Raw genomic sequence first — 24,893 nt, forward strand, 5'->3', positions numbered from 1 at the left:
CTTCAGCTCTTCTGCATTGTTGGGTCTGGCATATCGCATCTTCCTCTTCACAATACCCCATAGATTTTTGCTGGCCAATTACGAACAGGGATACCATGGTCCTTAAACCAGGTACTGGTTGCTTTGGCACAGTGTGCAGGTGCCAAGTCCTGTTGGAAAATGAAATCTGCATCTCCATAAAGTTGGTCAGCAGCAGGAAACATTAAGTGCTCTAAAACTTCCTGGTATACGGCCGCGTTGACCTTGGACCTCAGAAAACACAGTGGACCAACACCAGCAGATGACATGGCACCCCAAACCATCACTGACTGTGGAAACTTTACACTGGACCTCAAGCAACGTGGATTGTGTGCCTCTCCTATCTTCCGTCAGACTCTGGGACCCTGATTTCCACAGGAAATGCAAAATTTACTTTCATCAGAGAACATAACTCAGCAGCAGTCCAGTCCTTTTTGTCTTTAGCCCAGGTGAGACGCTTCTGACGCTGTCTGTTGTTCAAGAGTGGCTTGACACAAGGAATGCGACTGCTGAAACCCATGTCTTGCATACGTCTGTGCGTAGTGGTTCTTGAAGCACTGACTCCAGCTGCAGTCCACTCTTTGTGAATCTCCCCCACATTTTTGAGTGGGTTTTGTTTCACAATCCTCTCCAGGGTGCGGTTATCCCTATTGCTTGTACACTTTTTTCTACCACATCTTTTCCTTCCCTTCGCCTCTCTATTAATGTGCTTGGACACAGAGCTCTGTGAACAGCCAGCCTCTTTTGCAATGACCTTTTGTGTCTTGCCCTCCTTGTGCAAGGTGTCAATGGTCGTCTTTTGAACAACTGTCAAGCCAGCAGTCTTCCCCATGATTGTGTAGCCTACAGAACTAGACTGAGAGACCATTTAAAGCCTTTGCAGGTGTTTTGAGTTAATTAGCTGATTAGAGTGTGGCACCAGGTGTCTTCAATATTCAATCTTTTCACAATATTCAAATTTTCTGAGATACTGAATTTGGGATTTTCCTTAGTTGTCTGTTATAATCATCAAAATTAAAAGAAATAAACATTTGAAATATATCAGTCTGTGTGTTATGAATGAATATAATATACAAGTTTATATATATATATATTCCATGAAGAACATTTAACCTTTAAACTGTATGTTTTATGAATAAATTAATTAATGTTGACATTCTGTAAAATGACGATCCCAGAACATTTTACACATTCAGTCAGTTGCAAACAGACCCATGTGAAATATATTAACAGGCGACAGTTGAATAATAACAATGACTATTGTTCTGAGCAGGGACAACTAACACGAACGGCACTGATGTGTGTTGGGGGAAACCAGAGATGGCATAAGAGAAAAGAGAAAAATTTGGGAAATTAAATAGGACAAGAGGAGAGGAAAAAGTGGGACACAATAAGTGACTGATATTAAGAAGGAAATGGGGAAATGAAATAAGACATTCAAAGGAAGGAGTAGAAATCAAGCACATGACAGGAGGAGAGAGACAGATGAAGACAAAAGGACATTGAAGTCAAGAGAGAGTGTGTGTGTGTGCTCTGGTCTATTTGTAGTACAGATAAGAGCTGCAGCAGAGTGTGAGCTGAGACAGTTGGCAGCACAGTATGGTAGGGCAGGCAAAGGGCTGATCTGTGCGTTCATGTGTGCATGTGCTTGTGTGTATTTAGGTAGTTGGCAGGGACGTTAGTCGGGGCAGAGGAGCATATCCCTGATCGTTTGCTGCAGTCAAACCAAACCAGTCACATTGGGCCGTTAGCTTCACTGCGCTGCCACAGCCGAATTAAAGGGTTAGTTCAGCCAAACATGAAGATTCTGTCATTTACTCACACTTATGTTGTTCCAAACCCATGTGATTTTCAACTGAAAATGTTTTGTAAATGACCTGATAACTTGCTCAATATAATTTGTACAGTCTGTATTGCTGAATTTTATATTTGCATTGAATTGTTATGGAAGACTACGATTTTGACAGTACTAACACGCCGATGTGACCGTATAAAATGCTTCTTTGTGTGTGTGGACGCTCACCTCAATCATTTGTTGGTTTTCCCTTTTTTATTGTATATTGTGCATCTCACTGAAAGGTTTATAAGTTAAATTATTTTATATTTATTGCTTAGTAATTGTATCATGTGAATTACTTTTGTCGCATTGGTTATTACTCTGGTTTTACTGTTTGATAACGGTCTCATATAGTGTTTGTTTCTCTTTGTGACTTAAGCTGGTTTGCTGGTCTCCCAGGCCAGTGTTTTAGCTGGCTTTGGGCACTTTTCAGCTGGTGAGGGTGAGAGACCAGCTGGTCTCGCCCAGCTTAACACCAGCTTGACCAGGCTGGAATATCAAAGAACTCAGTTTAGGCTGGTTTAAAAAGTTTTTTTCAGCAGTAAAATGACAGAAATCGTGTTTTTGTGTGGCATCAAATATGTGTGTAAGGGTGACATAAGGGTAAAACTGTGTGTAGGTTATGAGCGTATTAACATGTTCGAGCACAAGTGCATGTCTGTATGTTTCCTGAGTGTGTAATGTGCACTCCGTCCAGGCCAGATGAGACTGATCTGTGCTAGCAGCTCCCTCAAGCCATCCAGACCTTGTGTGTGGAGCTTTCATTTTTCTAGTGAAAAGCAGCTGACCCCTGTCCACCCCTCTGAATGCCATCTCTCACCCTCTCTCTCTTTCCCACATCCCTCTCACTTCCTCTAAGGCTTTTGTTAAGGCCCTGCTGTTTGGTACACCGAGTCCATGTAACGTGGATCAATATGCCAATCAGAGCTCAGGAGAGTGAGCAGATGTGGCTGCTGGGAGAATATCAGAGCAAAATTGATGCGTGATCACTGTCCGTGCAAGACTGAACTCTCACCTGCTGGCAAAATGCTCGATCCGGCTGTGTGTGTCCGCATGAGGCAGCCTGGGAGATGAGCAGGGCCTGTCAAAACACACACACACACACACACACACATACATACATGTCTGTTAGCAAAGTAGCTTGTTATGTATAAATGCATGTGTTCAAGCTGGTTTGCTGGTCTTAGCTGAGACTGAACTTAGTCAGACTGATCCGTTGGCGTTCTTTAGAGGAGTTTTGGATGCTTTTAGCTAGCCAGGGTGGGAAACAGTTGGACGACCAGCTAAACCAGTTGAAGACCAGCTTGGCAAGGCTTGGAGACCAACATATAAACTAGGCTTTTTTCAATTTAATTTCTCAACGATCTGGTCGATCTAGAAACGAGACAAATAATAAATTGGTCTAAGATGGTCTACCAACCTAGACAGGCTGATCCATTTGCTTTATTTAGAAGAGTTGTGGGCGCTTTCAGACAGGCTGAGAAAACAGCAGGACGACCAGCTTAATCCAGCCAAGACCAGCAAACCATCTAGGTTTATTCAAGTACTTTATAAACAAAATAGTTAAGGATGTTTAGATAAGAAAAAAATAAGCTGGCCTAAGATGATCTCCGGGTCCTTCCAACCTGGACAAGCTGTTGTTTTTTAGCTGTTTAGATGTCTCCCACCCTGACCAGGCAACAGACCAGCTAAAGAAGCAATTTAAGATGCTTCTTTTCAGCAGGGAAGAGAATGATTTTTTGCAGTGCACTGCATTTAGTCCCACAGTTCTCCACTTATAAACCTTCAAAAAGAACGCATTTAGGTGTGATTCTCATCAGCGGCGACAGGAAGTCAGACTCACGTCTCAGAGCTCTCCACCTCCAGTACTGATTGAACGGGCAGGTAGCCCCTCTGAGGGTGTTTGCTAAAATACTGCTTTGAGCGGAACTTGTTCTTTAGTGTTTTTGCAAAGTCCCTCATTTTCTCGCCTGAGGTCGTCTGGAATGATTCAGAAAGAGAGAGAGACAGAAAAAGAGCCAGCGGAGAGAAAAATGAGAGAACATGAGCGATTGAGACACAAAACATCCCCTTCGTAACATTCCTCCGACACACAGCCAGTACATCAGTTCCTACACACACATTTGTCTTCCTCCCATTTCAATCTATCATCTCTTGAGCAGCTACAGAAAGCCGGTGCATAATAAAGACACCCACCTACAAAACTCAGACTGGAGCATGGGAAAACCATTAAGCAAATGGCCTAATGCTATATTTCACTGCAGAAGATCAATTCAGTTCAATTCATATTTATTTTGCGCAGTGCCTTGAACAATAGTGATTGAATTTAAAACCTTTGAGCAAGCACAAACTGCCAGTTGGCAAGGAAAGTAACAAAGCATATGTACCGGGGTGTAGTACTCCATGATGGGATAGTGTAGTTTCTTGCCCTTGGTAGTCCGGCCTGTCAGAAAACACGTCTGGCAGATGTCCACATTGAACTGTTTCAGACTTCGGTATCTGAAAAAGTGATGAGACAGAGACACATTTTACATCCATTTATAGATGTGTTAATTTTAGGATCACGAATATATTAAAATAATGAATCATGACTACCCTGCTGACAATAACAACTTAAGGCAAGCAGGGTGCTTTATGCTGGATTCTGCTGGTTAGTGGATCTTGTGTTCACCAGCAAAACTTGGCTTTTTCTAGTGAAGTAGGCTGACTAAGATAACCTTCTGGTTAAACTAATCAAGTTGGGGGGACATCAAAAAAAAAAATTCAGCATACAAATCAATAATACTTACTGTACACTACCATTCAATTTTTTTAGAAGAAGTCTCTTATGCTCACTAACGAATGCAGTAAAAAAAGTAATTTTCTGAAATATTACAATTTAAATAAACTGTTTTCTATTGTAATATTTTTTGTTAAATGTAATTTATTCCTGTATAAAACTGGCAAAACTGAATTTTCAGCAGCCATTACTCCAGTCTTCCGTGTCACATGATCCTTCACAAATATTCTAATATGCTGATTTGGCGCTCAAGAAACATTTTTATTATTATCATCTGTGTTGAAAACAGTTGTGTTGCTTTAATATTCTTGTAGAAACCATTGTAGTTTTTTCAGGATTCTTTGATGAATAGAAAGATCAAAAGAACAGCATTTATTTGAATATAGAATTTTTGGTACCACTTTATTTGAAGGTGCCATCATTACAGTGTAATTATATATTTAAGTACTGAGCAATAGTAATTAACTACATGTACTTACTATAGGGTTAGGGTTTAGTTGAGGGTTAGTTGCATGTAATTATGCAAAAATGTACTGTTATTACTACGGTAAGTACATGTAACATATGTAACAAGGACACTGTAAAATAAAATGTAAAAGTTTTACTGTCACTTTTGATCAATTTAATGCATCCTTGCTGAATAAAAGTATCAATTTCTTATTTACTACAAACTTTTTAATGATAGTGTACATATTGCATTCTGGTTACTAAGATGTTTGTTTTTTTCAGCAGGTAAATCTCATGATTTTAGTTTTTTTTTCTGAATAATTTTTGAATTAATCATATACTGTATCACATTCAGTTTTAATGCATTCCGCTTCTCTTTGAAGGAATTAATATATAATAGTTATTAAGATTTCATTAAAATTTGTATAAAAAATAAATATTAAAAATAAGTGAAAATATGTTATATACATGTATAAATTTAACAGTTTTCACATATTCAATTATTCTCAGCTCTATTTAATTTACAAACACAAAACCAGTCCATTAACAGTTCTCAAATATAGTGCTATTACTTCAAAACCTTTGATCAGCACTGCAGTAGCTCACCTAAAGCCCTTGATAGGGCACTGCTTACAGATATAGCAGCGTGCCTGGTGCTTGGCAGTCTCAGCCACAGTCACCCGGTGCAAAACAGGAAGCCACACCACCGACTGAGGCTCTAGAATCATCCACTCCAGGAAGTGAGACACCTCGATTGCAGACTTACCTGGAGCCTAGAGGTAGATACAGAAGATACACAAGAAAGAGAAAAATCACAGAGCAACAAGTAGCATGACTCAAGACACCCAGCAGCCATATTGTTCATTGTGCATGCCTAATTAAACACCAAAACAACTTCTGGTTGAGGGTAGATTCTCAGAGAGGTCTCCCCTTGTTACAGTGACCTGATGGGAAATGGATGACAGGCAATAATCCTAATAAAAATGACATAAAATCTAGAACGTGCTAAATTCTCATTAAATACGCATCGAAGATGCATTAAAAGGTTGATTTCCCTTGGGCGCACTCTGAAGCTCAGGAAGAGATTTATAATTAACATGAGTATCTCTAGCGTGGCCCTTAGTAGTCGCTGGAGTGTACAGTCTCTTCAGAGGGCACCGCAGTGTGTGTGGGTGTGTGTGTGTCTTTAGCAGTGCTTGAGGTCTGGGATTGAGACCAAAGTCTGTGTAGAGCTAAGTGGAACACTTCAGAAGTTTCAATGAAACAAAAAAGAGGATCTTTTAAACAGTCCACACCACAGGGAGAGCCGAGAGTTTCTCATGAGATGGTCCATAACTTCAAACAAAGTGAATCAGTCTTTTCATCTAGAAACATGCTACAACACATGTCGGAAGGCTGAGCTGCATCATTCTTGGCCTGTCATGATTAATGCAGCCGGGTGAAAAATTGTGTAATTGGAAAGTACTGGTTTCCACAGTGGCATTTCCTCCAGTAATAAAAAGGCAGACATGGAACAAACGTGAAAATAAATTAATTTTAATTATATGTGCCTGCAATTGCACACATGTTCTTAGTGCTCCAGTCCTTAATTAAATCCTGTTCTAAGAAAGAAAGGTTTAAAGGTCCCGTTCTTCGTGTTTTTTTGAAGCTTTGATTGTGTTTACAGTGTGCAATATAACATGTGTTCATGTTTCGCGTGTAAAAAAACACAGTATTTTTCACACAATTTACTTATCTGTGTACCGCTGTTTCCACTGTCCTAAAAACGGCTGGTGATTTCCTTGTGCTATGAAGTCCCTCCTTCAGAAACACGTAACGAGTTCTGATTGTGCAAAGCGGTTCCTGTGCTGTGATTCGACCACAGCTTAGCGCACGTGAAAGCGGTTCCTGTGTTGTAATTTGACAGCAGTTTAGCGCACGTTGGAAAGGTCACGCCTCTTAACGGAGAGATGTATGCGTTCAATAATCTCTACAGCGTCCCTGGGAAAGCCAAACAAAGGTGATTTGACTCCTGGATGAAAATAACAGCGTCTCGATGACATGGCGATAAACACACTCAACGCAACAGTTCCTTTTCTCCACGCGACCGTCCGCTTCTCCACGTGGGACAGCAACAAGACCGCGCCCCCTTTTTCGCGTTTCTTTGTGGGCGGAGGTTAGTCTGTTCTACTGCTCTACTGACGTAATTAAAGAAGGAAGTACCAGGATGTAGTCCAAGCCAGCCGTTCGCTGTAGGCTTTGAAAGGGAACTTCTGTTAAATAAAATATCTCGCTTGGCATTGAACTTTGAGCTTTATAATTTTACAGGTATTATTTATGCTCTAACAGCAACATTACACACTAACTAAAGTTTGAACAATGGAATCGTGAAGAAGGGGACCTTTAAGGCAATTGTACAGGAAACCTGTGGCCTACACCAATTTCATAATTAGGCCGTCAGTAGAATGAAATGCCAGAAGGTTACGATGCACCCGCCTTTTCTGAATTACAGCCTCATAAGAGAGATGAGATGTCAGCAGGCATTAGGCCTTAATTTCTCTTTATTATGGACTACTAATTCCTATTAAATTGGTATTTGGACCTTTCGAAAGCTTGATTTCACATAGTTGTGTTTTGAAATTTGTCAGAATGCAATTCATAATGCAAGTATGCACTGTATTATCTGCACTACAGAAAGCCGTTATATCAAGCATTCTGTTACATTCCATGTGTTTTCATTAACATGTTTTGGAGGGTGTTTGTTTCTCTTCCACTTTTTGTCTGTTTTGTTAATTTCTTTAGGGAATCCTCACTACGGACGAACATTACTGACGTCACTACGTCATACGTAATGATTGACGTTCGGCCAATCGGCGGACGTGCCTGCAGGATAAGAAGCCTCGTTTCCCATGGATGGCCAGTGAGCAGATCAACGCAAACTCTCACTCATTGCTGTCTCTGTCTTAGTCATATTTGTGACTGTCAAAGTATTCTAACTGTTATGAGAAGTCTCTGTCTTAGTCATATTTGTGACTGTCAAAGTATCCTAATTGTTATGAGAAGCCTTTGCTTATTCATATTTGTGACTGTCAAAGTATCCTAACTGTTATGAGAAGCCTTTGCTTAATCTGTCCTTGTTAACTCTATCTTGGAGTTTGTTCGTTGCTATGTTAGAGTTAGACTCGTCACGTTTGAGAGTGCTTGCGATAATTGTATTGCCGGCAGGTGTTTGAGATCAGAGCGTTACACGCGTATGGGACACATGGTGAAATAACTCGTCAGTGGAGGTCGGATTTCTTTGTTTCGTGTTAGTTGTTTGTCTATTTACTTCCATTTAGATAGGTAGTTTTTTCTAATGTTATTTAGTTAGAAAGAGAGATCGCCCTCAGTTGTAATTTTGTTTGGTAGTTAGTGTAGTTTATTTATAGCGTCGCATATGCTGAAGATTTCGGTTTGGTTTCTACATTTTTCTTTGTTAGTTAGTATTAGAGGTTGGGTTAGTAATCATTGGGTTTTATTTTGATTATTTCATTGATTTGGGCGACTCTCTTGTTATTCTTGATTCTTTCGTGTTCTGTTACTTTTCATTATGGTGATTTTTGTGGTATTGTTTTCCTGGGAATAAATTACTTTAAAGTCATTTATTCAGGTTGTTGGATGTTGGATTACCTGCACCCCTCAACAGTCACATCTCACATAAATGTTGTGTCATCCCTTTTAAACATCTTTTAAACACGTAACATTTATTGGTGGCAGCGGTGGGATATTCCTTTTATAGGGGATATCCTTCTTTTTCTTTGGGATGAGTATTGTGAGATGTGTTGTTGTTGGTGTGCTGGTGGCTCAACATGGAATGAGGTATTTCGTATAAGGTTGGTGAGGGCAGATTGTGTGTAAGGATACGTCGGAGTTTATTGATTTTGTCAAGGTTGAGTACTATGGCTGACTTTGATCTGGATAGTTTCTTGAGTGCACCGACTGTCGAACAGCTGGATAAGTGTAAAAAGGATGACTTGCTGCGTGTGGCAGAACATTTTCACATTAAAGTATTTAAACAACAGCTTAAACGAGAAATTAAGGAACTTGTAGTGCAGGGTTTGGGAGATCTGGGTGTGTTGAATCTGGCTGACAGACGTGAGCTGGATCCTCTGAGTTCTGCTGTCCGTCCTTCTGGGACTGGTGAGGAGGTTGTGAGTGGGACTGCCGAGGCCGAGGGCTCCGGAGCCAAAGCAGTTTTGCCACCCTTCGATCCCTTTTCTCCGGCCATGTCGGCGTCTGGAGGTGAGTCACGCCTCAAAGTACGTTTGGCAAGAGTCCAAATGGATGAGCGTGAGAGGGCAGCGGACCGCCAGGCTCAGATGGATCTACAACTGCAAGTCCGCCGTATGGAAATCGAGGCGGACACACAAGTCAGGTTGCAAGAACTGGAGCTGAAGTTGAACGCAGCCAGAGACGCCCCAGTTTCCCCTGCGCTGATTCCTGCATCTGTTCCACCTGTGCAGCCCACTATTGGTGCGAGTTCATCAACGTTCGATGTGAGTAAACATATTTCTCTAGTTCCTCAATTTAGGGAGACAGAGGTTGATTCATACTTTAATGTATTCGAACGAATTGCCTCTGCTTTAAATTGGTCGAGAGATGTGTGGCCGTTGCTGTTACAATGTAGGTTGACGGGAAAAGCTCAGGAAGTTTGCGCGGCGCTTTCTTTAGAAGACAGTTTAAATTATGACATTGTTAAATCTACCATTTTGAGAGCGTATGAGCTTGTACCAGAAGCTTACAGACAGCGGTTTAGGAACCATAAGAAGAATTCGAATCAAACATACGTAGAATTTGCTAGAGAAAAGGGGCTGTTGTTCGACAAGTGGTGCACATCGAGCAAGGTGACAGATTTTCAGACGTTGCGTGAGCTGATTTTGTTGGAGGAATTTAAAAGGTTGTATTTCTGATCGAATCGGAGTATATCTGAATGAACAGAAAGTGACATCATTGCCCCAAGCGGCTGTTCTAGCTGATGAGTTTGCGCTAACCCATAAGAGTGTTTTCTCTTCTCGCACTGAGAGAGTCTTGCCTGCTCCCGCTGTTGTAAAGAATCAGCACTCGGAAAAAATTATAAAATCGAAGGAAGGGAGAGAGTGTTTTTATTGTCGCAAGCCAGGACATATCATAGCTGACTGTATTGTTTTAAAACGCAAACAGCAAAATGCTAATACAAAAAGTGTTGCCTTTGTAAAGACGATTGATGTTGTTACTCCTGAGAGTTATGATGATAAGCCAGACATTAGCTATCAGCCTTTTCTGATGGAAGGTTCTGTGTCTATCAATGACCAGTCGTCGGATCAGGTGAAAGTGACTATATTGCGTGACACAGGAGCCATGCAGTCGTTTATGGTGGCAGATACCTCGCTGTTTTCTGAACAGACTTTTTGCGGTAGTCATGTATTTGTCCGTGGACTTGAAATGAGCACGATGAAAGTTCCTTTGCATCAGATTTATCTGAAATCCGATTTGTTTACAGGGCTGGTGAAAGTTGGAGTGCGTGACAGTCTACCTGTGCATGGAGTGAGCTTCATAATGGGTAATGATATAGCCGGTGGTAAAATCGTGCCACTATTGGAGGTTTGTGATAGACCTGTTTTGTTCGATCATTCTGATGAATTATCAGAGAGGTTTCCGGAGGTTTTTCCCGTTTGTGCAGTGACGCGAGCGCAAGCTCGTAAGTTTGCTGATGCAGATGACTTGTCTTCCACTTTCATGTCACCTACTTTTGAGAACGATGTTTTTCTTACCGATGAAGGTAAGCCAGAAAATCAAGTCATTGTTCTGAAGTCAGATGATGTGAAACTTCACTTGACTCGTAAAAAAATTATCGCTGCGCAAAAAGATGACTTTATTTTGCGCAAATGTTTTTCCTCTGCTGTTCCTTTGGAGGTGGCCCGAGGGAGGAAAACCGCCTATTATTTGGAGGACGGGTTACTGATGCGGTGGTGGTGCGCTGATGTGAATGAGACTGAATTGACTCATGTAAATCAAATTGTCATTCCCTCATGTTATAGACAGAGTGTACTTTCGTTAGCTCATGATCATGACTTATCTGGGCTTCTTGGCATTAAGAAAACATATCATCGAATTCTTAAGCATTTTTTTTGGCCCAGAATGAAATCTGAGGTTGCAAAATTTTGCAAGACATGTCAGATTTGTCAGTACTCAGGTAAAGCCAAATCAAGTAATTCCGCGTGCACCGCTTGTTCCTATTCCAGTGATGGGAGAACCTTTTGAGCACGTTATTGTTGACTGTGTGGGTCCTTTGCCGAAATCAAAAGCTGGAAACCAGTACTTGTTGACAGTGATGTGTGCAGCGACGCGATTTCCCGAAGCGATACCGTTGCGGAAAATCACAGCGCCAGTGATCAGTAACGCACTTGTTCGATTCTTTTCTCTGTTTGGTCTACCTAAGGTGATACAGTCTGACCAAGGTACTAACTTCCTGTCAAAGATTTTTGCCCAGGTTTTAAAGACTTTGAATATTTCTCACAGAACTTCGAGTGCATACCATCCGGAGAGCCAAGGAGCTTTAGAGCGGTTCCACCAGACCTTGAAAACTATGCTGCGCCGTTATTGCCTAGACACGGGTAAGGATTGGGACGAGGGCACACCGTTAGTCTTGTTTGCTGTGAGGGAAGCAGTACAAGATAGTTTGGGGTTCAGTCCTGCTGAACTTGTATTTGGTCACACTGTGAGGGGACCTTTGAAAATGCTGAAGGAAGATCTGTTGTCCCGTGAGAGTAGTGTTACAACTACCGTGCTAGATTATGTAAGTAAGTTTCGCGAGCGCCTGCACAAAGCTTGTTCGATGGCGAGGGAATCGCTACTGAATGCTCAGGTGGCTATGAAGAGTCGGTTTGACCGTAAAACGGTTCAACGTTATTTTAAACAGGGAGATCAGGTTCTTGTGTTATTGCCAGTTGTGGGTTCTGCATTGTCTGCACGCTTCTCAGGTCCGTATGATGTAACTAAGAAATTGAGTGATACTGATTACTTAATTTGTACGCCTGATCGCAGGAAGAAGTCTCGAGTATGCCATATAAATATGCTCAAGGCATACCACATTCGAGAATCATCGCCAGTTGATGTTCCTGAGGTGAAGGAGTCGGTTGTCTCTGCTACGACGCTTGTATGTGATGTGGTGGATGTCATTACTACCCAAGATGAGGACGAGGGAATTCTAGTACGACACATGTACCAACAGTGTGCTAGGTTGAAAAATTCGGAGGTAATGGCGAATTTAAATGTTCATTTGTCACATTTGCCAGATTCGCACAAGAGAGATGTTGCAGCATTGATTACTGATTTTCCATCTTTATTTCATGACGTTCCTTCACGTACTACGGTTTTGCAACATGACATTGATGTGAGTAATGCTACTCCTATTAAGCAACATGCATACAGAGTTAATGCGGTGAAGCGTTCCGTAATGAAAGCTGAAGTTGATTATTTGCGGGAAAATGGTCTAGCTAAGCAGAGCTTCAGCCCGTGGAGTTCCCCGTGCTTGATTGTAAACAAAAGTGATGGGTCTGCTAGATTTTGTACAGATTATCGGAAAATAAAAGCAATAACTGTTCCTGATTGCTTCCCATTGCCTCGCATGGAAGACTGCGTGGACAACTTGGGGTCTGCGAAATATGTCAGTAAATTAGATTTACTTAAAGGTTACTTGTTAGGTGCCTCTAACACCTCGTGCATCTGATATGTCTGCTTTTGTCACTCAGGATGATTTCATGCAATATTGCGTGATGGCTTTTGGGATGCGAAACGCTCCAGCGACGTTCCAAAGGCTCATCAGCATTGTGCTTGCTGGTGTCAAGAACTGTAATGCATATTTGGATGATCTTGTGATTTATTCAACTGATTGGCCCTCGCATGTTTCTACATTACGAGAGGTATTTGAACGCTTAGAAAAAGCTTCACTGACGTTAAACCTAGCCAAATGCGAATTTGGTCAGGCCACAATCACGTATTTGGGCAGGGAAGTGGGTCAGGGACAGGTAAGACCAATTGAGGCAAAAGTAACTGCTATTGCAGATTTCCCAGTTCCGACTACGCGTAAAGAGCTTCGTAGATTCTTGGGAATGGCCGGTTATTATCGGAACTTCTGCAAGAATTTTTCTACTGTTGCTAACCCGTTGACATCCCTCCTTAGTCCTTGACGTACGTTTTTGTGGAATGATGAGTGTCAGGATGCTTTCGAAAACGTCAAAGTTTTGTTATGTAATGCACCTGTTTTAGCAGCTCCTGATGTTGAAAAATCTTTCAAACTGGAAATTGACGCAAGCTCGGTGGGTGCGGGTGCAGTGCTCATACAGGAAGATGTACAGGGTATTGACCATCCTGTATGTTATTTCTCACGTAAGTTCAATAAACACCAGTTGAACTACTCTACCATCGAGAAAGAGACTTTAGCCCTGTTATTAGCTTTGCAATGCTTCGATGTTTATGTGAGTTCAAGTAATTTGCCTGTAATGGTATTTACAGATCATAATCCTTTAGTGTTTTTGGCACGCATGCACAATCAGAATCAGCGCTTGATGCGCTGGTCCTTAATTGTGCAAGGTTACAATCTGGTGATCCAACACAAGAAGGGTTCAGAGAATATAATTGCTGATGCTCTGTCTAGAGTTTAAGGTAAAGCATTGTGAAGAAAAAAAAAAAAGTTTTACTAATATTACTTTTGTTTTTTTTCTCTTTTGGGGGGGAAGTGTTACATTCCATGTGTTTTCATTAACATGTTTTGGAGGGTGTTTGTTTCTCTTCCACTTTTTGTCTGTTTTGTTAATTTCTTTAGGGAATCCTCACTACGGACGAACATTACTGACGTCACTACGTCATACGTAATGATTGACGTTCGGCCAATCGGCGGACGTGCCTGCAGGATAAGAGGCCTCGTTTCCCATGGATGGCCAGTGAGCAGATCAACGCGAACTCTCACTCATTGCTGTCTCTGTCTTAGTCATATTTGTGACTGTCAAAGTATTCTAACTGTTATGAGAAGTCTCTGTCTTAGTCATATTTGTGACTGTCAAAGTATCCTAATTGTTATGAGAAGCCTTTGCTTATTCATATTTGTGACTGTCAAAGTATCCTAACTGTTATGAGAAGCCTTTGCTTAATCTGTCCTTGTTAACTCTATCTTGGAGTTTGTTCGTTGCTATGTTAGAGTTAGACTCGTCACGTTTGAGAGTGCTTGCGATAATTGTATTGCCGGCAGGTGTTTGAGATCAGAGCGTTACACACGTATGGGACACATGGTGAAATAACTCGTCAGTGGAGGTCGGATTTCTTTGTTTCGTGTTAGTTGTTTGTCTATTTACTTCCATTTAGATAGGTAGTTTTTTCTAATGTTATTTAGTTAGAAAGAGAGATCGCCCTCAGTTGTAATTTTGTTTGGTAGTTAGTGTAGTTTATTTATAGCGTCGCATACGCTGAAGATTTCGGTTTGGTTTCTACATTTTTCTTTGTTAGTTAGTATTAGAGGTTGGGTTAGTAATCATTGGGTTTTATTTTGATTATTTCATTGATTTGGGCGACTCTCTTGTTATTCTTGATTCTTTCGTGTTCTGTTACTTTTCATTATGGTGATTTTTGTGGTATTGTTTTCCTGGGAATAAATTACTTTAATGTCATTTATTCAGGTTGTTGGATGTTTTTCTACCTGCACCCCTCAACAGTCACATCTCACATAAATGTTGCGTCATCCCTTTTAAACATCTTTTAAACACGTAACACATTCAAATATTATTAAATGATCAAGTTTCACTTTCAGGTAAATTTACATTACCATTCAAAAATGTGTGGTCAGTAAGACTTAAAAAAAAAAGAAAATACATGAATCCTTTAATTTACCAAGGATGTAATAAACGGATCAAAAGTGACAGTAAAGAATTTTACATTGCTACAAAAATATTTTTGTTTAAAAAATGCAGTTCTTTTGCACTTCCTTCCTATTTATCAAAGAATCCTGAAAAAAAATTACAAACACACAAATAATAAGCAGCACAACTGTTTTCAACATTGATAATAAGAAATGTTTCTTGAGCACCAAATCAGCATATCAGAATGATTTTTGAAGGATCATGTGACACCTACCTCACGATGTGATACGATACATGATACATACCGATAATATCACAATACAGCAATTTTGCGATATTCAATATATTGCTAGAAATTCCTATAATGATAAATCACGAATGCCTGTGAAAAGGTTTTCCAGACTTTGGACTTAAATGTGGCTGGGGCATCTATTATTTTCCTCATACTGCTGTTCGCCATCCCGTTAAAATTCTCTTTTTCTTAGGCTAGTTAACTTATGTTCATGTTTCCCTCATTCGTGTGTTGAGCGCCACCTCGAGGAGCCATGAAGTAGCGACGCTGGGAGTAGGGAAATCTCTTTAGAGTGCCTTATTTTATTAATTAAAATATCGACGCCAACGTATCGAACACTTTTTGTTATACTGACTGAAATACCAGTATACTCCTCTGTGGAAGTCTCCACAAATGTTGGACCAAAACATTGTTAATCTAGTCATTGCATTCAGTCCGATGTCCTACCTGACTGTGAACCTATGCATTTCCATACCTCTGCGCACCCTGCTCACGTAGACATCACACATCTTCAAACAGAACAAACAGCAGCCACCTTTTATAGTTCTTCCTGAACCAAAACAATGAGCTTATGCTGCATTCACGCAATAACTACCGTAATTACGAGATGGAAACCTGTGACGTTCTACTCTGAGTGGCTTTGGAGATGATCTGAAGGGAGCAAAAAGCTAACTAGCAAAAATACTTCCAAACAGGTTTCCCACATTTTGACATTTTTTGGGGGAAAATAAATCTATGAATGACAGGAGGAAGCATTTTTACAGCTTTTAAAATTAGTTTTTTAAAATTTTTCAAAAGATGTTAAAATATAAAATAGTTACAATTAAATACCTTCCCTAATCCTAGTTATATGGAAAGACAAAAGTATAATAATAGACATTCTTGGTTGATTTCCCCAAAAAGTTATTGTACATTATGACCACCTTCCTAATATTGTGTTGGTCCACGTTTGCCTGCCAAAATAGCCCTGACCCGTCGAGGCATGAAGGTGTGCTGTGGTATCTGGCACCAAGATGTTAGCAGCAGATCCTTTAAGTCCTATAAGTTGCGAGGTGGGGCCTCCATGGATCGGACTTGTTTGTTCAGCACATCCCACAGATGCTCGATTAGATTGACATCTGGGGAATAATGTTATGAATAATGTGACAAAATGTTCACTTGCTGCCTAATATATCCCACCCACTAACAGGTGCCGTGTTGAAGAGATAATCAGTGTAATTCACTTCACCTGTCAGGGGACATAATGTTATGCCTGATGGGTGTATATAAATGGCTGACAAGACTGTTTGAGGAAACTTTTAAAAATAGCCATTGTTTTGGATATTCTGTTTAGTGTCGTAAATGACATTGAAATTACACACTTCACTTTTAATGGCACAGATGTTAGAAGGTAACTCTATTGTCCCCTTGAGTATGCAAGTTTGATACTGGCACAGTAAAGGAGAAATACACGTTTAATAAGTACAACAGGACAGCCAAGCACTGACCAAGCATTTGTGTTGAATATGTTTCTGGCCAGTGACTCACTAAAACCCAAAGGAATAAAGTCACAGAACAGCTGTTTAATCTCAGTAAGTTCCAGCCTAAAAACCCAGGAGAAGCAGAGCCCAGTTAGGAGAGAGAGAGAGAGAGAGAGAGAGAGAGAGAGAGAGAGAGAGAGAGAGAGAGAGAGAGAGGGGGGAGAGAGAGAGAGAGAGAGAGAGAGAGAGAGAGAGAGAGAGAGAGAGAGAGAGAGAGAGAGAGAGAGAGAGAGAGAGAGAGAGAGAGAGAGAGAGAGAGAGAGAGAGAGAGAGAGAGAGAGAGAGAGAGAGAGAGAGAGAGAGAGAGAGAGAGAGAGAGAGAGAGAGAGAGAAATGTGACAGGCAATAAAGAAGAAAAGTGAGAAAGTATGCCTCTGGTCCAAATATTTAAGAAGATTTACTCATCACAGAGAGCAAAGGGTCTGTGTAGAGGGAGGCCCTTTCATCATCTGAACAGAGAGAATATCAGAGAAAAGGAAAGATACTGAATCTGAACATTGTAATGAGATACTGATAGAGAGAATCTGGTTAGCTAAAGAAGTCTTACCATCCGAAAGCAGCTTCGGACACTGGGCTCCACATTGCTCCCCCCAAATGCCGCCACCTCCCCGAGCTGCCGAGGGATCTGAATGGCCTCGTGCAGTAACAGACTGAGATGCTTCTGATCTGTCAGTCCACCTGGACCACACACCTGTCTGAAAAGGTCTGCAATACACAAGCAGAAGACCTGGTTGAATACTGCACTAAAAGGAGACACTAGGGAAAAGAAGCTTTGTGCCAGTGCCAGAGAAATCTGGAGGTGGGCAAATTGAGAATGTGAGACTTAAATGCCTTTAGGTTATAGAGGTGTGAGGAGAGATGGCTAACACTTTGATGTGCAATGTGTTGGCACTGCAAAAATAAAATTCTTAACCATTGTTAAGAGACTTTCACATTACAGTACATTTAAATTAAGTCTACCTCCTCTTACTAGTTTCGATATTGTTAACTAAAACTATTACAAATAAATTATGTTAATTGAAATAAAGCTGAAATAAAATAAATAAATTAATATCAGTGAAAACTTAGAGATGTTGCCTTTGCTAGAAACTGAAATAAGTTGTGAAGTTAAAGTAAATCCAAAATATTAACACCAGTAAATACTATATCATATAAATAATACTAAATAACACTGCATATGACAAATCTTATTATTTTCTCGCTTTAACTATGAATCTCCTTAAATCTGATAAGATTTATGATTTAGAAAAAAACTATTCAACATATATTCTCCAATAACGCACGCACGCACGCACGCACGCACGCACGCACGCACGCAACGCACGCACGCACACACACACACACACACACACACACAAATATATACAGTGGGGCAAAAAAGTATTTAGTATTTAGCCACCAATTGTGAAAGTTCTCCCACTTAAAAAGATGAGAGAGGCCTGTAATTTTCATCATAGGCACACTTCAACTATGAGAGACAGAAGACAGAAAATCACATTGTCTGATTTATAAAGAATTTATTTGCAAATTATGGTGGAAAAAAAGTATTTGGTCAATCACAAAAGTTAATCTCAATACTTTGTTATATACCCTTTGATGGCAATGACAGAGGTCAAATGTTTTCTGTAAGTCTCCACAAGGTTTTTACACACTGTTGCTGGTAGTTTGGCCCATTCCTCCATGCAGATCTCCTCTGGAGCAGTGATGTTTTGGGGCTGTCGCTGGGCAACACAGATTTTCAACTCCCTCCAAAGATTTTCGATGGGGTTGAGATCTGGAGACTGGCTAGGCCAATCCAGGACCTTGAAATGCTTCTTACGAAGCCACTCCTTCGTTGCCCGGGCGGTGTGTTTGGGATCATTGTCATGCTGAAAGACCCAGCCACGTTTCATCTTCAATGCCCTTTCTGATGGAAGGAGGTTTTTACTCAAAATATCATGATACATGGCCTCATTCATTCTTTCCTTTACACGGATCAGTCGCCCTGGGCCCTTTGCAGAAAAAAAAGCCCCAAAGCATGATGTTTCCACCCCCATGTTTCACAGTAGGTATGGTGTTCTTTGGATGCAACTCAGCATTCTTTCTCCTCCAAACAAGACAAGTTGAGTTTTTACCAAAAAGTTCTATTTTGGTTTCATCTGACCATATGACATTCTCCCAATCCTCTTCTGGATCATCCAAATGCTCTCTAGCAAACTTCAGATGGGCCTGGACATGTACTGGCTTAAGCAGGGGGACATGTCTGGCACTGCAGGATTTGAGTCCCTGGCGGCGTAGTGTGTTACTGATGGTAGCCTTTGTTACTTTGGTCCCTGCTCTCTGCAGGTCATTCATTAGGTTCCCCCGTGTGGTTCTGGGATTTTTGCTCACCATTCTTGTGATCATTTTGACCCCACGGGGTGAGATCTTGCGTGGATCCCCAGATCGAGGGAGATTATCAGTGGTCTTGTATGTCTTCCATTTTCTGATAATTGCTCCCACAGTTGATTTCTTCACACCAAGCTGCTTACCTATTGCATATTCTTCCCAGGTCTTCCCAGTCTGGTGCAGGTCTACAATTTTGTTTCTGGTGTCCTTTGACAGCTCTTTGGTCTTGGCCATAGTGGAGTTTGGAGTCTGAATGTTTGAGGTTGTGGACAGGTGTCGTTTATACGTTTATTTTTTCTCATTCTGTCTCTCATAGTTGAAGTGTACTTATGATGAAAATTACAGGCCTCTCTCATCTTTTTAAGTGGGAGAACTTGCACAATTGGTGGCTGACTAAATACTTTTTTGCCCCACTAATATATATATATATATATATATATATATATATATATATATATATATATATATATATATATATATATATATATATATATATATATATATATATATATATATATATATATATATATATATATATATATATATATATATATATATATATATATATATATATACACACTGGAAAAAACCACAATGTACTGTATAAATATGAAGGCATTTTCCGTATTGGCTTTTTGCAGGTGTTATACCTGTATTTTGAATTACACATTGCATTAGATTGTGTTTTAAGGGTTAACGGAAATTTCCATACAATTTCTGGATAATGTACAGGCAGAACATTTCCAGGAGATTTTCTGCTTTAATTTTTTACAGTGTACACATACATACACACACACACACATATATATATATATATATATATATATATATATTAGAGGTGGGCATAGATTCTTTTTTTTAATCTAGATTAATCTCACTGTAATCGTGGAATTAATCTAGATTAAAATGGCTCATTCAGAATATGTGTACTCGTGAGTGATCGTTTGTCTTTTTGTAGTTTGAATAATAAATAACTTCTGTCCCTTTAAGACCTGACGCACGCATGGATACCCCTGTTCCTGTGAGCTGGTTCCGACTGTGTTTACTTTAAAACTCACCAAGATGGGCATTTTGAGTGTATTTGACCATTAATAAGCTGGAAAAAGGAGCTAAAATTTGCACTTGTATGTCAGAGGCGGCTTTATTACGGTATGTGTGTGTGCGTTTCAGATGGGAGCGCGAAATCTGCGGGAATGTTATGTAAACCCCGCGCGAAATTCAGACCGGTCACACCAATACTAACATGCTGTCATGAGCAAAAAATGTTCAGAGGATTAAATGGACTGAATGAGAGGAGGTGGGCTAAAATATCAAGGTGAAAGTCATCATAGCTTGCGTAGTATAGACCCAGCTCCCAACCCAAATTTGAGAATAAATTAACGGCAACGCCGATAACGGCCCACCACTAATATATATATATATATATATATATATACTCACCTAAAGGATTATTAGGAACACCTGTTCAATTTCTCATTAATGCAATTATCTAATCAACCAATCACATGGCAGTTGCTTCAATGCATTTAGGGGTGTGGTCCTGGTCAAGACAATCTCCTGAACTCCAAACTGAATGTCAGAATGGGAAAGAAAGGTGATTTAAGCAATTTTGAGCGTGGCATGGTTGTTGGTGCCAGACGGGCCGGTCTGAGTATTTCACAATCTGCTCAGTTACTAGGATTTTCACGCACAACCATTTCTAGGGTTTACAAAGAATGGTGTGAAAAGGGAAAAACATCCAGTATGCGGCAGTCCTGTGGGTGAAAAGGCCTTGTTGATGCTAGAGGTCAGAGGAGAATGGGCCGACTGATTCAAGCTGATAGAAGAGCAACTTTGACTGAAATAACCACTCGTTACAACCGAGGTATGCAGCAAAGCATTTGTGAAGCCACAACACGCACAACCTTGAGGCGGATGGGCTACAACAGCAGAAGACCCCACCGGGTACCACTCATCTCCACTACAAATAGGAAAAAGAGGCTACAATTTGCACGAGCTCACCAAAATTGGACAGTTGAAGACTGGAAAAATGTTGCCTGGTCTGATGAGTCTCGATTTCTGTTGAGACATTCAGATGGTAGAGTCAGAATTTGGTGTAAACAGAATGAGAACATGGATCCATCATGCCTTGTTACCACTGTGCAGGCTGGTGGTGGTGGTGTAATGGTGTGGGGGATGTTTTCTTGGCACACTTTAGGCCCCTTAGTGCCAATTGGGCATCGTTTAAATGCCACGGCCTACCTGAGCATTGTTTCTGACCATGTCCATCCATTTATGACCACCATGTACCCATCCTCTGATGGCTACTTCCAGCAGGATAATGCACCATGTCACAAAGCTCAAATCATTTCAAATTGGTTTCTTGAAAATGACAATGAGTTCACTGTACTAAAATGGCCCCCACAGTCACCAGATCTCAACCCAATAGAGCATCTTTGGGATGTGGTGGAACGGGAGCTTCGTGCCCTGGATTAATCTCCATCAACTGCAAGATGCTATCCTATCAATATGGGCCAACATTTCTAAAGAATGCTTTCAGCACCTTGTTGAATCAATGCCACGTAGAATTAAGGCAGTTCTGAAGGCGAAAGGGGGTCAAACACAGTATTAGTATGGTGTTCCTAATAATCCTTTAGGTGAGTATATATATATATATATATATATATATATATATATATATATATATATATATATATATATATGTGTGTGTGTATGTATGTGTATGTATGTGTGTGTGTGTGTGTGTGTGTGTGTGTGTGTGTGTGTGTGTGTGTGTGTGTGTGTGTGTGTGTGTGTGTGTGTGTGTCATGAAGCCATCAATGAGCAGAATGATCCTTACATGAGTGAGAATTATCTCTGCAGTGCCTGTAAAAATAGCATCATCTAAAGTGGCTGGCACACACAGACCTTCCTGCTGTGCAGGCACATACACACATTTGCACCCACATGTAAACCAGCCTCATACATAGTCTAGTCCAAGGACAACTTATCAGACCAGGTCAATCATTGCCAGAGCCCCGGGGCCTCTAACTGAGATACCGACTGTGGCCCAATACTCAGAAGCCACTGCAGATGTAAAATTGATATAGACAGATGAACAGCACTTTGTGCCAGTGGCTCTTTGCATGATATGAAATAAATATTCCTGTTGTATTCCTGTTGTGTTTTCGTCATCAGGAGGGTCCGCGAACAGCCAAATATTTGTGTCCGCAAGTGGATAGTGTGCACGGACGTCCGCAGACCCTCCTGATGACGAAAATACTTTGGGCTTAAGCTTGTCATTGGCTGGTATAAGCTTGAACACCACCAACAAACCAGTTTGTGATCAAATCAGATTTGGAATGGTGGCTGGTCAACCAATTAATGAACAGTTTGGAACAGTTAATGACCAGCATAGACCAGAAAAAAAGCCACCATGTTCCAAAAACGACTTAAACAGGGTTTACCAACAGAAAACAAATCACAATTTCCACAAGGGCTCTGCAGGACCATAATTTGTCCATGGCCAATAGGTCTCCATCTACACATTAGTCTTAGTCTTAATAAGGGCGGATGTGCTCATTACTGTTGAAATGACAAAGTAATTGGTGACAAAGAGAGCAAAACTGATCCTTAAATCAGTGCTCACTCTCTTTACTGATGTAAATCTCACAATTTAGGCAAAATTGTGGGTGTTATAATGATCACCAGAAAGTATTGTGACCGAAGGATGTCCACCTCTAGCTTGGACTCTTCTCCTCCGATGCTTTCTGACTCTTTATTTACTGAGTCCTGCTTGTGACTGTGCGGTCAAATTTACCCTCTAACCCACTCTCTTCAGATTTAGGCCACAGATGGAATTTTGAAACATTAGAGAAGGCCAAAAGGAAAACCCCATGAGAGAAAAACTGACTTTGCACTGTGACACATGCTTTTTTTCACTTTAGTGTTAATGGACCACAGATTCCAATGAAGGTTAGAGGAGGTGTGTAGATCAGGTGTTGCTGACATTGTGGTGACCAAAAAGGACAGTAAAACTTTAAATCACCTACATCTACACTACCATTCACATTTGGGGTCAGTAAGAAGAAATTACATTTTTAAGAAATTACATTTATTCAGCTAGGATGCATTAAATTGATTTAAAAAAATGCCAGTAAAGACATTTATAAAAAAAAATCAGTTTCCTCAAAAATATTAAGCAGCACAACTATTTTCAATAATAAGTAATACTAATAATTAAGAAATAATAATAATAAGATTTTTATTGATATTTTACAATATTACAGTTTTTAATGTAATTTTTAATAGAAAAAAATGCAGCCTTGGTGACCGCAAGAGACTTCTTTCAAAAGTATAAAAAAATCTTCACAACTCCAAAACTTTGAACAGCAGTGTTTGTTGTAAGGATCAGTTTGTTGTAATGGTGGCTTAAATGTGGCTTAAAGGGGTACTTCAGCGCTGGAAAGATGAATGTGTATTTAAATTGGGTCATTTATGTAGTAGAAATGTGAAATTATTTTAGAAGTTGGTGCCTTCTAGACTGAGAAAAGCCAGAAAATGTATTTTTGGCTCATATGGATGAAAGACAACAACTCCCAGAATACACTTGCTTCGCCGCCCTACGAGGCCACTCCCAAGCCACGCCTACCGGTTACATCTCTTGCCCACCGTGGCACCAACCCACCGTTGTTTTCATTTGTATAGCAATAAAATAAGAACAGACACTGCAATTAAAAACTGAACGTGTCTGCTCAATACAGCACGAGCACAAACACAGCAGGAGTCAGATATCATTCATCAGAGACTGAGGAGCTGACAGACCAGATGATCGCGGAAGATTTGGTTTCAAAGTGAAATGCGCCTATTTAAGTGAGTTTGTCATTGTACCGTTCTTTTGTTGTGCTTTCAAGAACCCACAATTCAAGCAACCCGCGCATGAATTGGCGCTAATTTTAAACCAAAACTAAAATGAGCACGGACGACCGGCATTCATTCACAGTCGCATTGCCATTCATTCATGGCCTCACAGTTCGTGTCCAGTCTGGCTGGTTTTCAGTTCATGCCTATGGAAGGTTAACTTTCATCGGAATTCATTGAGAACACTCGCTTTGCTCCGCACCACTCCGTTATGAATGTCTGTGCGGCCGTCTGTGTCTTACATTCTGTGAGTGAGATCCCTATGCCCTATGGGCGGGTTGAAAACATGCAGAACTAGCTCCTACTACACAGGCTGTAGTCTTTAGCCTCTGGCCAAAAAAGCCTCCGAAGACGCAAAATGACGATATTTGCGTCAACGGAGGCTTTTTTCCAGACATAAAATACATAATTATCTCGTCTCAGGGGGATATGAAGGGGGGGGGCACGATTATTTGAATATACTACCGGGTTTCTACGGATACAAAGCTTAATGCTAAATCGCTGAAGTAACCCATTAAAGGGTTAGTTCAGCCAAAAATTTGAATTCTGTTATCAATTACTCTCCCTCGTGTCGTTCCAAACCCGTAAGACTTTCATTTATCTTCAGAACACTTTCTGTCCCTCCATAGACATCTAAGCAACTACCACTTTGACGCTTTAAAAAGTTCATAAAGAGATCGTAAAACTAATCCACATGAATTGAGCTGTTTAGTCCATAATTTTCTGAAGAGACATGATAGCTTTATATGATGAACAGATAGCAGCTCTACTCACATTTATACTTTTCCTGGATGTCTGCATTGCATAGAATAACCAGTCCCGTCTTGAAGGAGAGCACTCGCATCTTACCATTACGACCACTAGAGAAAGGAACACATGCCAAAAA

The 24,893-nt window shown here is 40.5% G+C and overlaps 1 protein-coding gene across 1 annotated transcript in view; it reads right to left on the reverse strand.

Annotated features, from left to right (window-relative positions):
- drp2 (dystrophin related protein 2) overlaps positions 1–24,893 on the reverse strand; it is a 101,329-nt gene that overhangs the window by 17,619 nt on the left and 58,817 nt on the right. Inside the window, exons 12-17 of the mRNA XM_079838840.1 lie at positions 24,782–24,867; positions 17,289–17,446; positions 5,688–5,854; positions 4,243–4,354; positions 3,699–3,835; positions 2,871–2,936 (exon numbers count right to left, since the gene is read on the reverse strand). Of these exons, the coding sequence (XP_079694966.1) occupies positions 2,871–2,936; positions 3,699–3,835; positions 4,243–4,354; positions 5,688–5,854; positions 17,289–17,446; positions 24,782–24,867 (726 nt within the window). The remainder of the gene's footprint in view (positions 1–2,870; positions 2,937–3,698; positions 3,836–4,242; positions 4,355–5,687; positions 5,855–17,288; positions 17,447–24,781; positions 24,868–24,893) is intronic.

The sequence above is a fragment of the Gobio gobio genome (genome assembly GCF_949357685.1).
Source record: "Gobio gobio genome assembly, chromosome: 16".
Taxonomy (NCBI): domain Eukaryota; kingdom Metazoa; phylum Chordata; class Actinopteri; order Cypriniformes; family Gobionidae; genus Gobio; species Gobio gobio.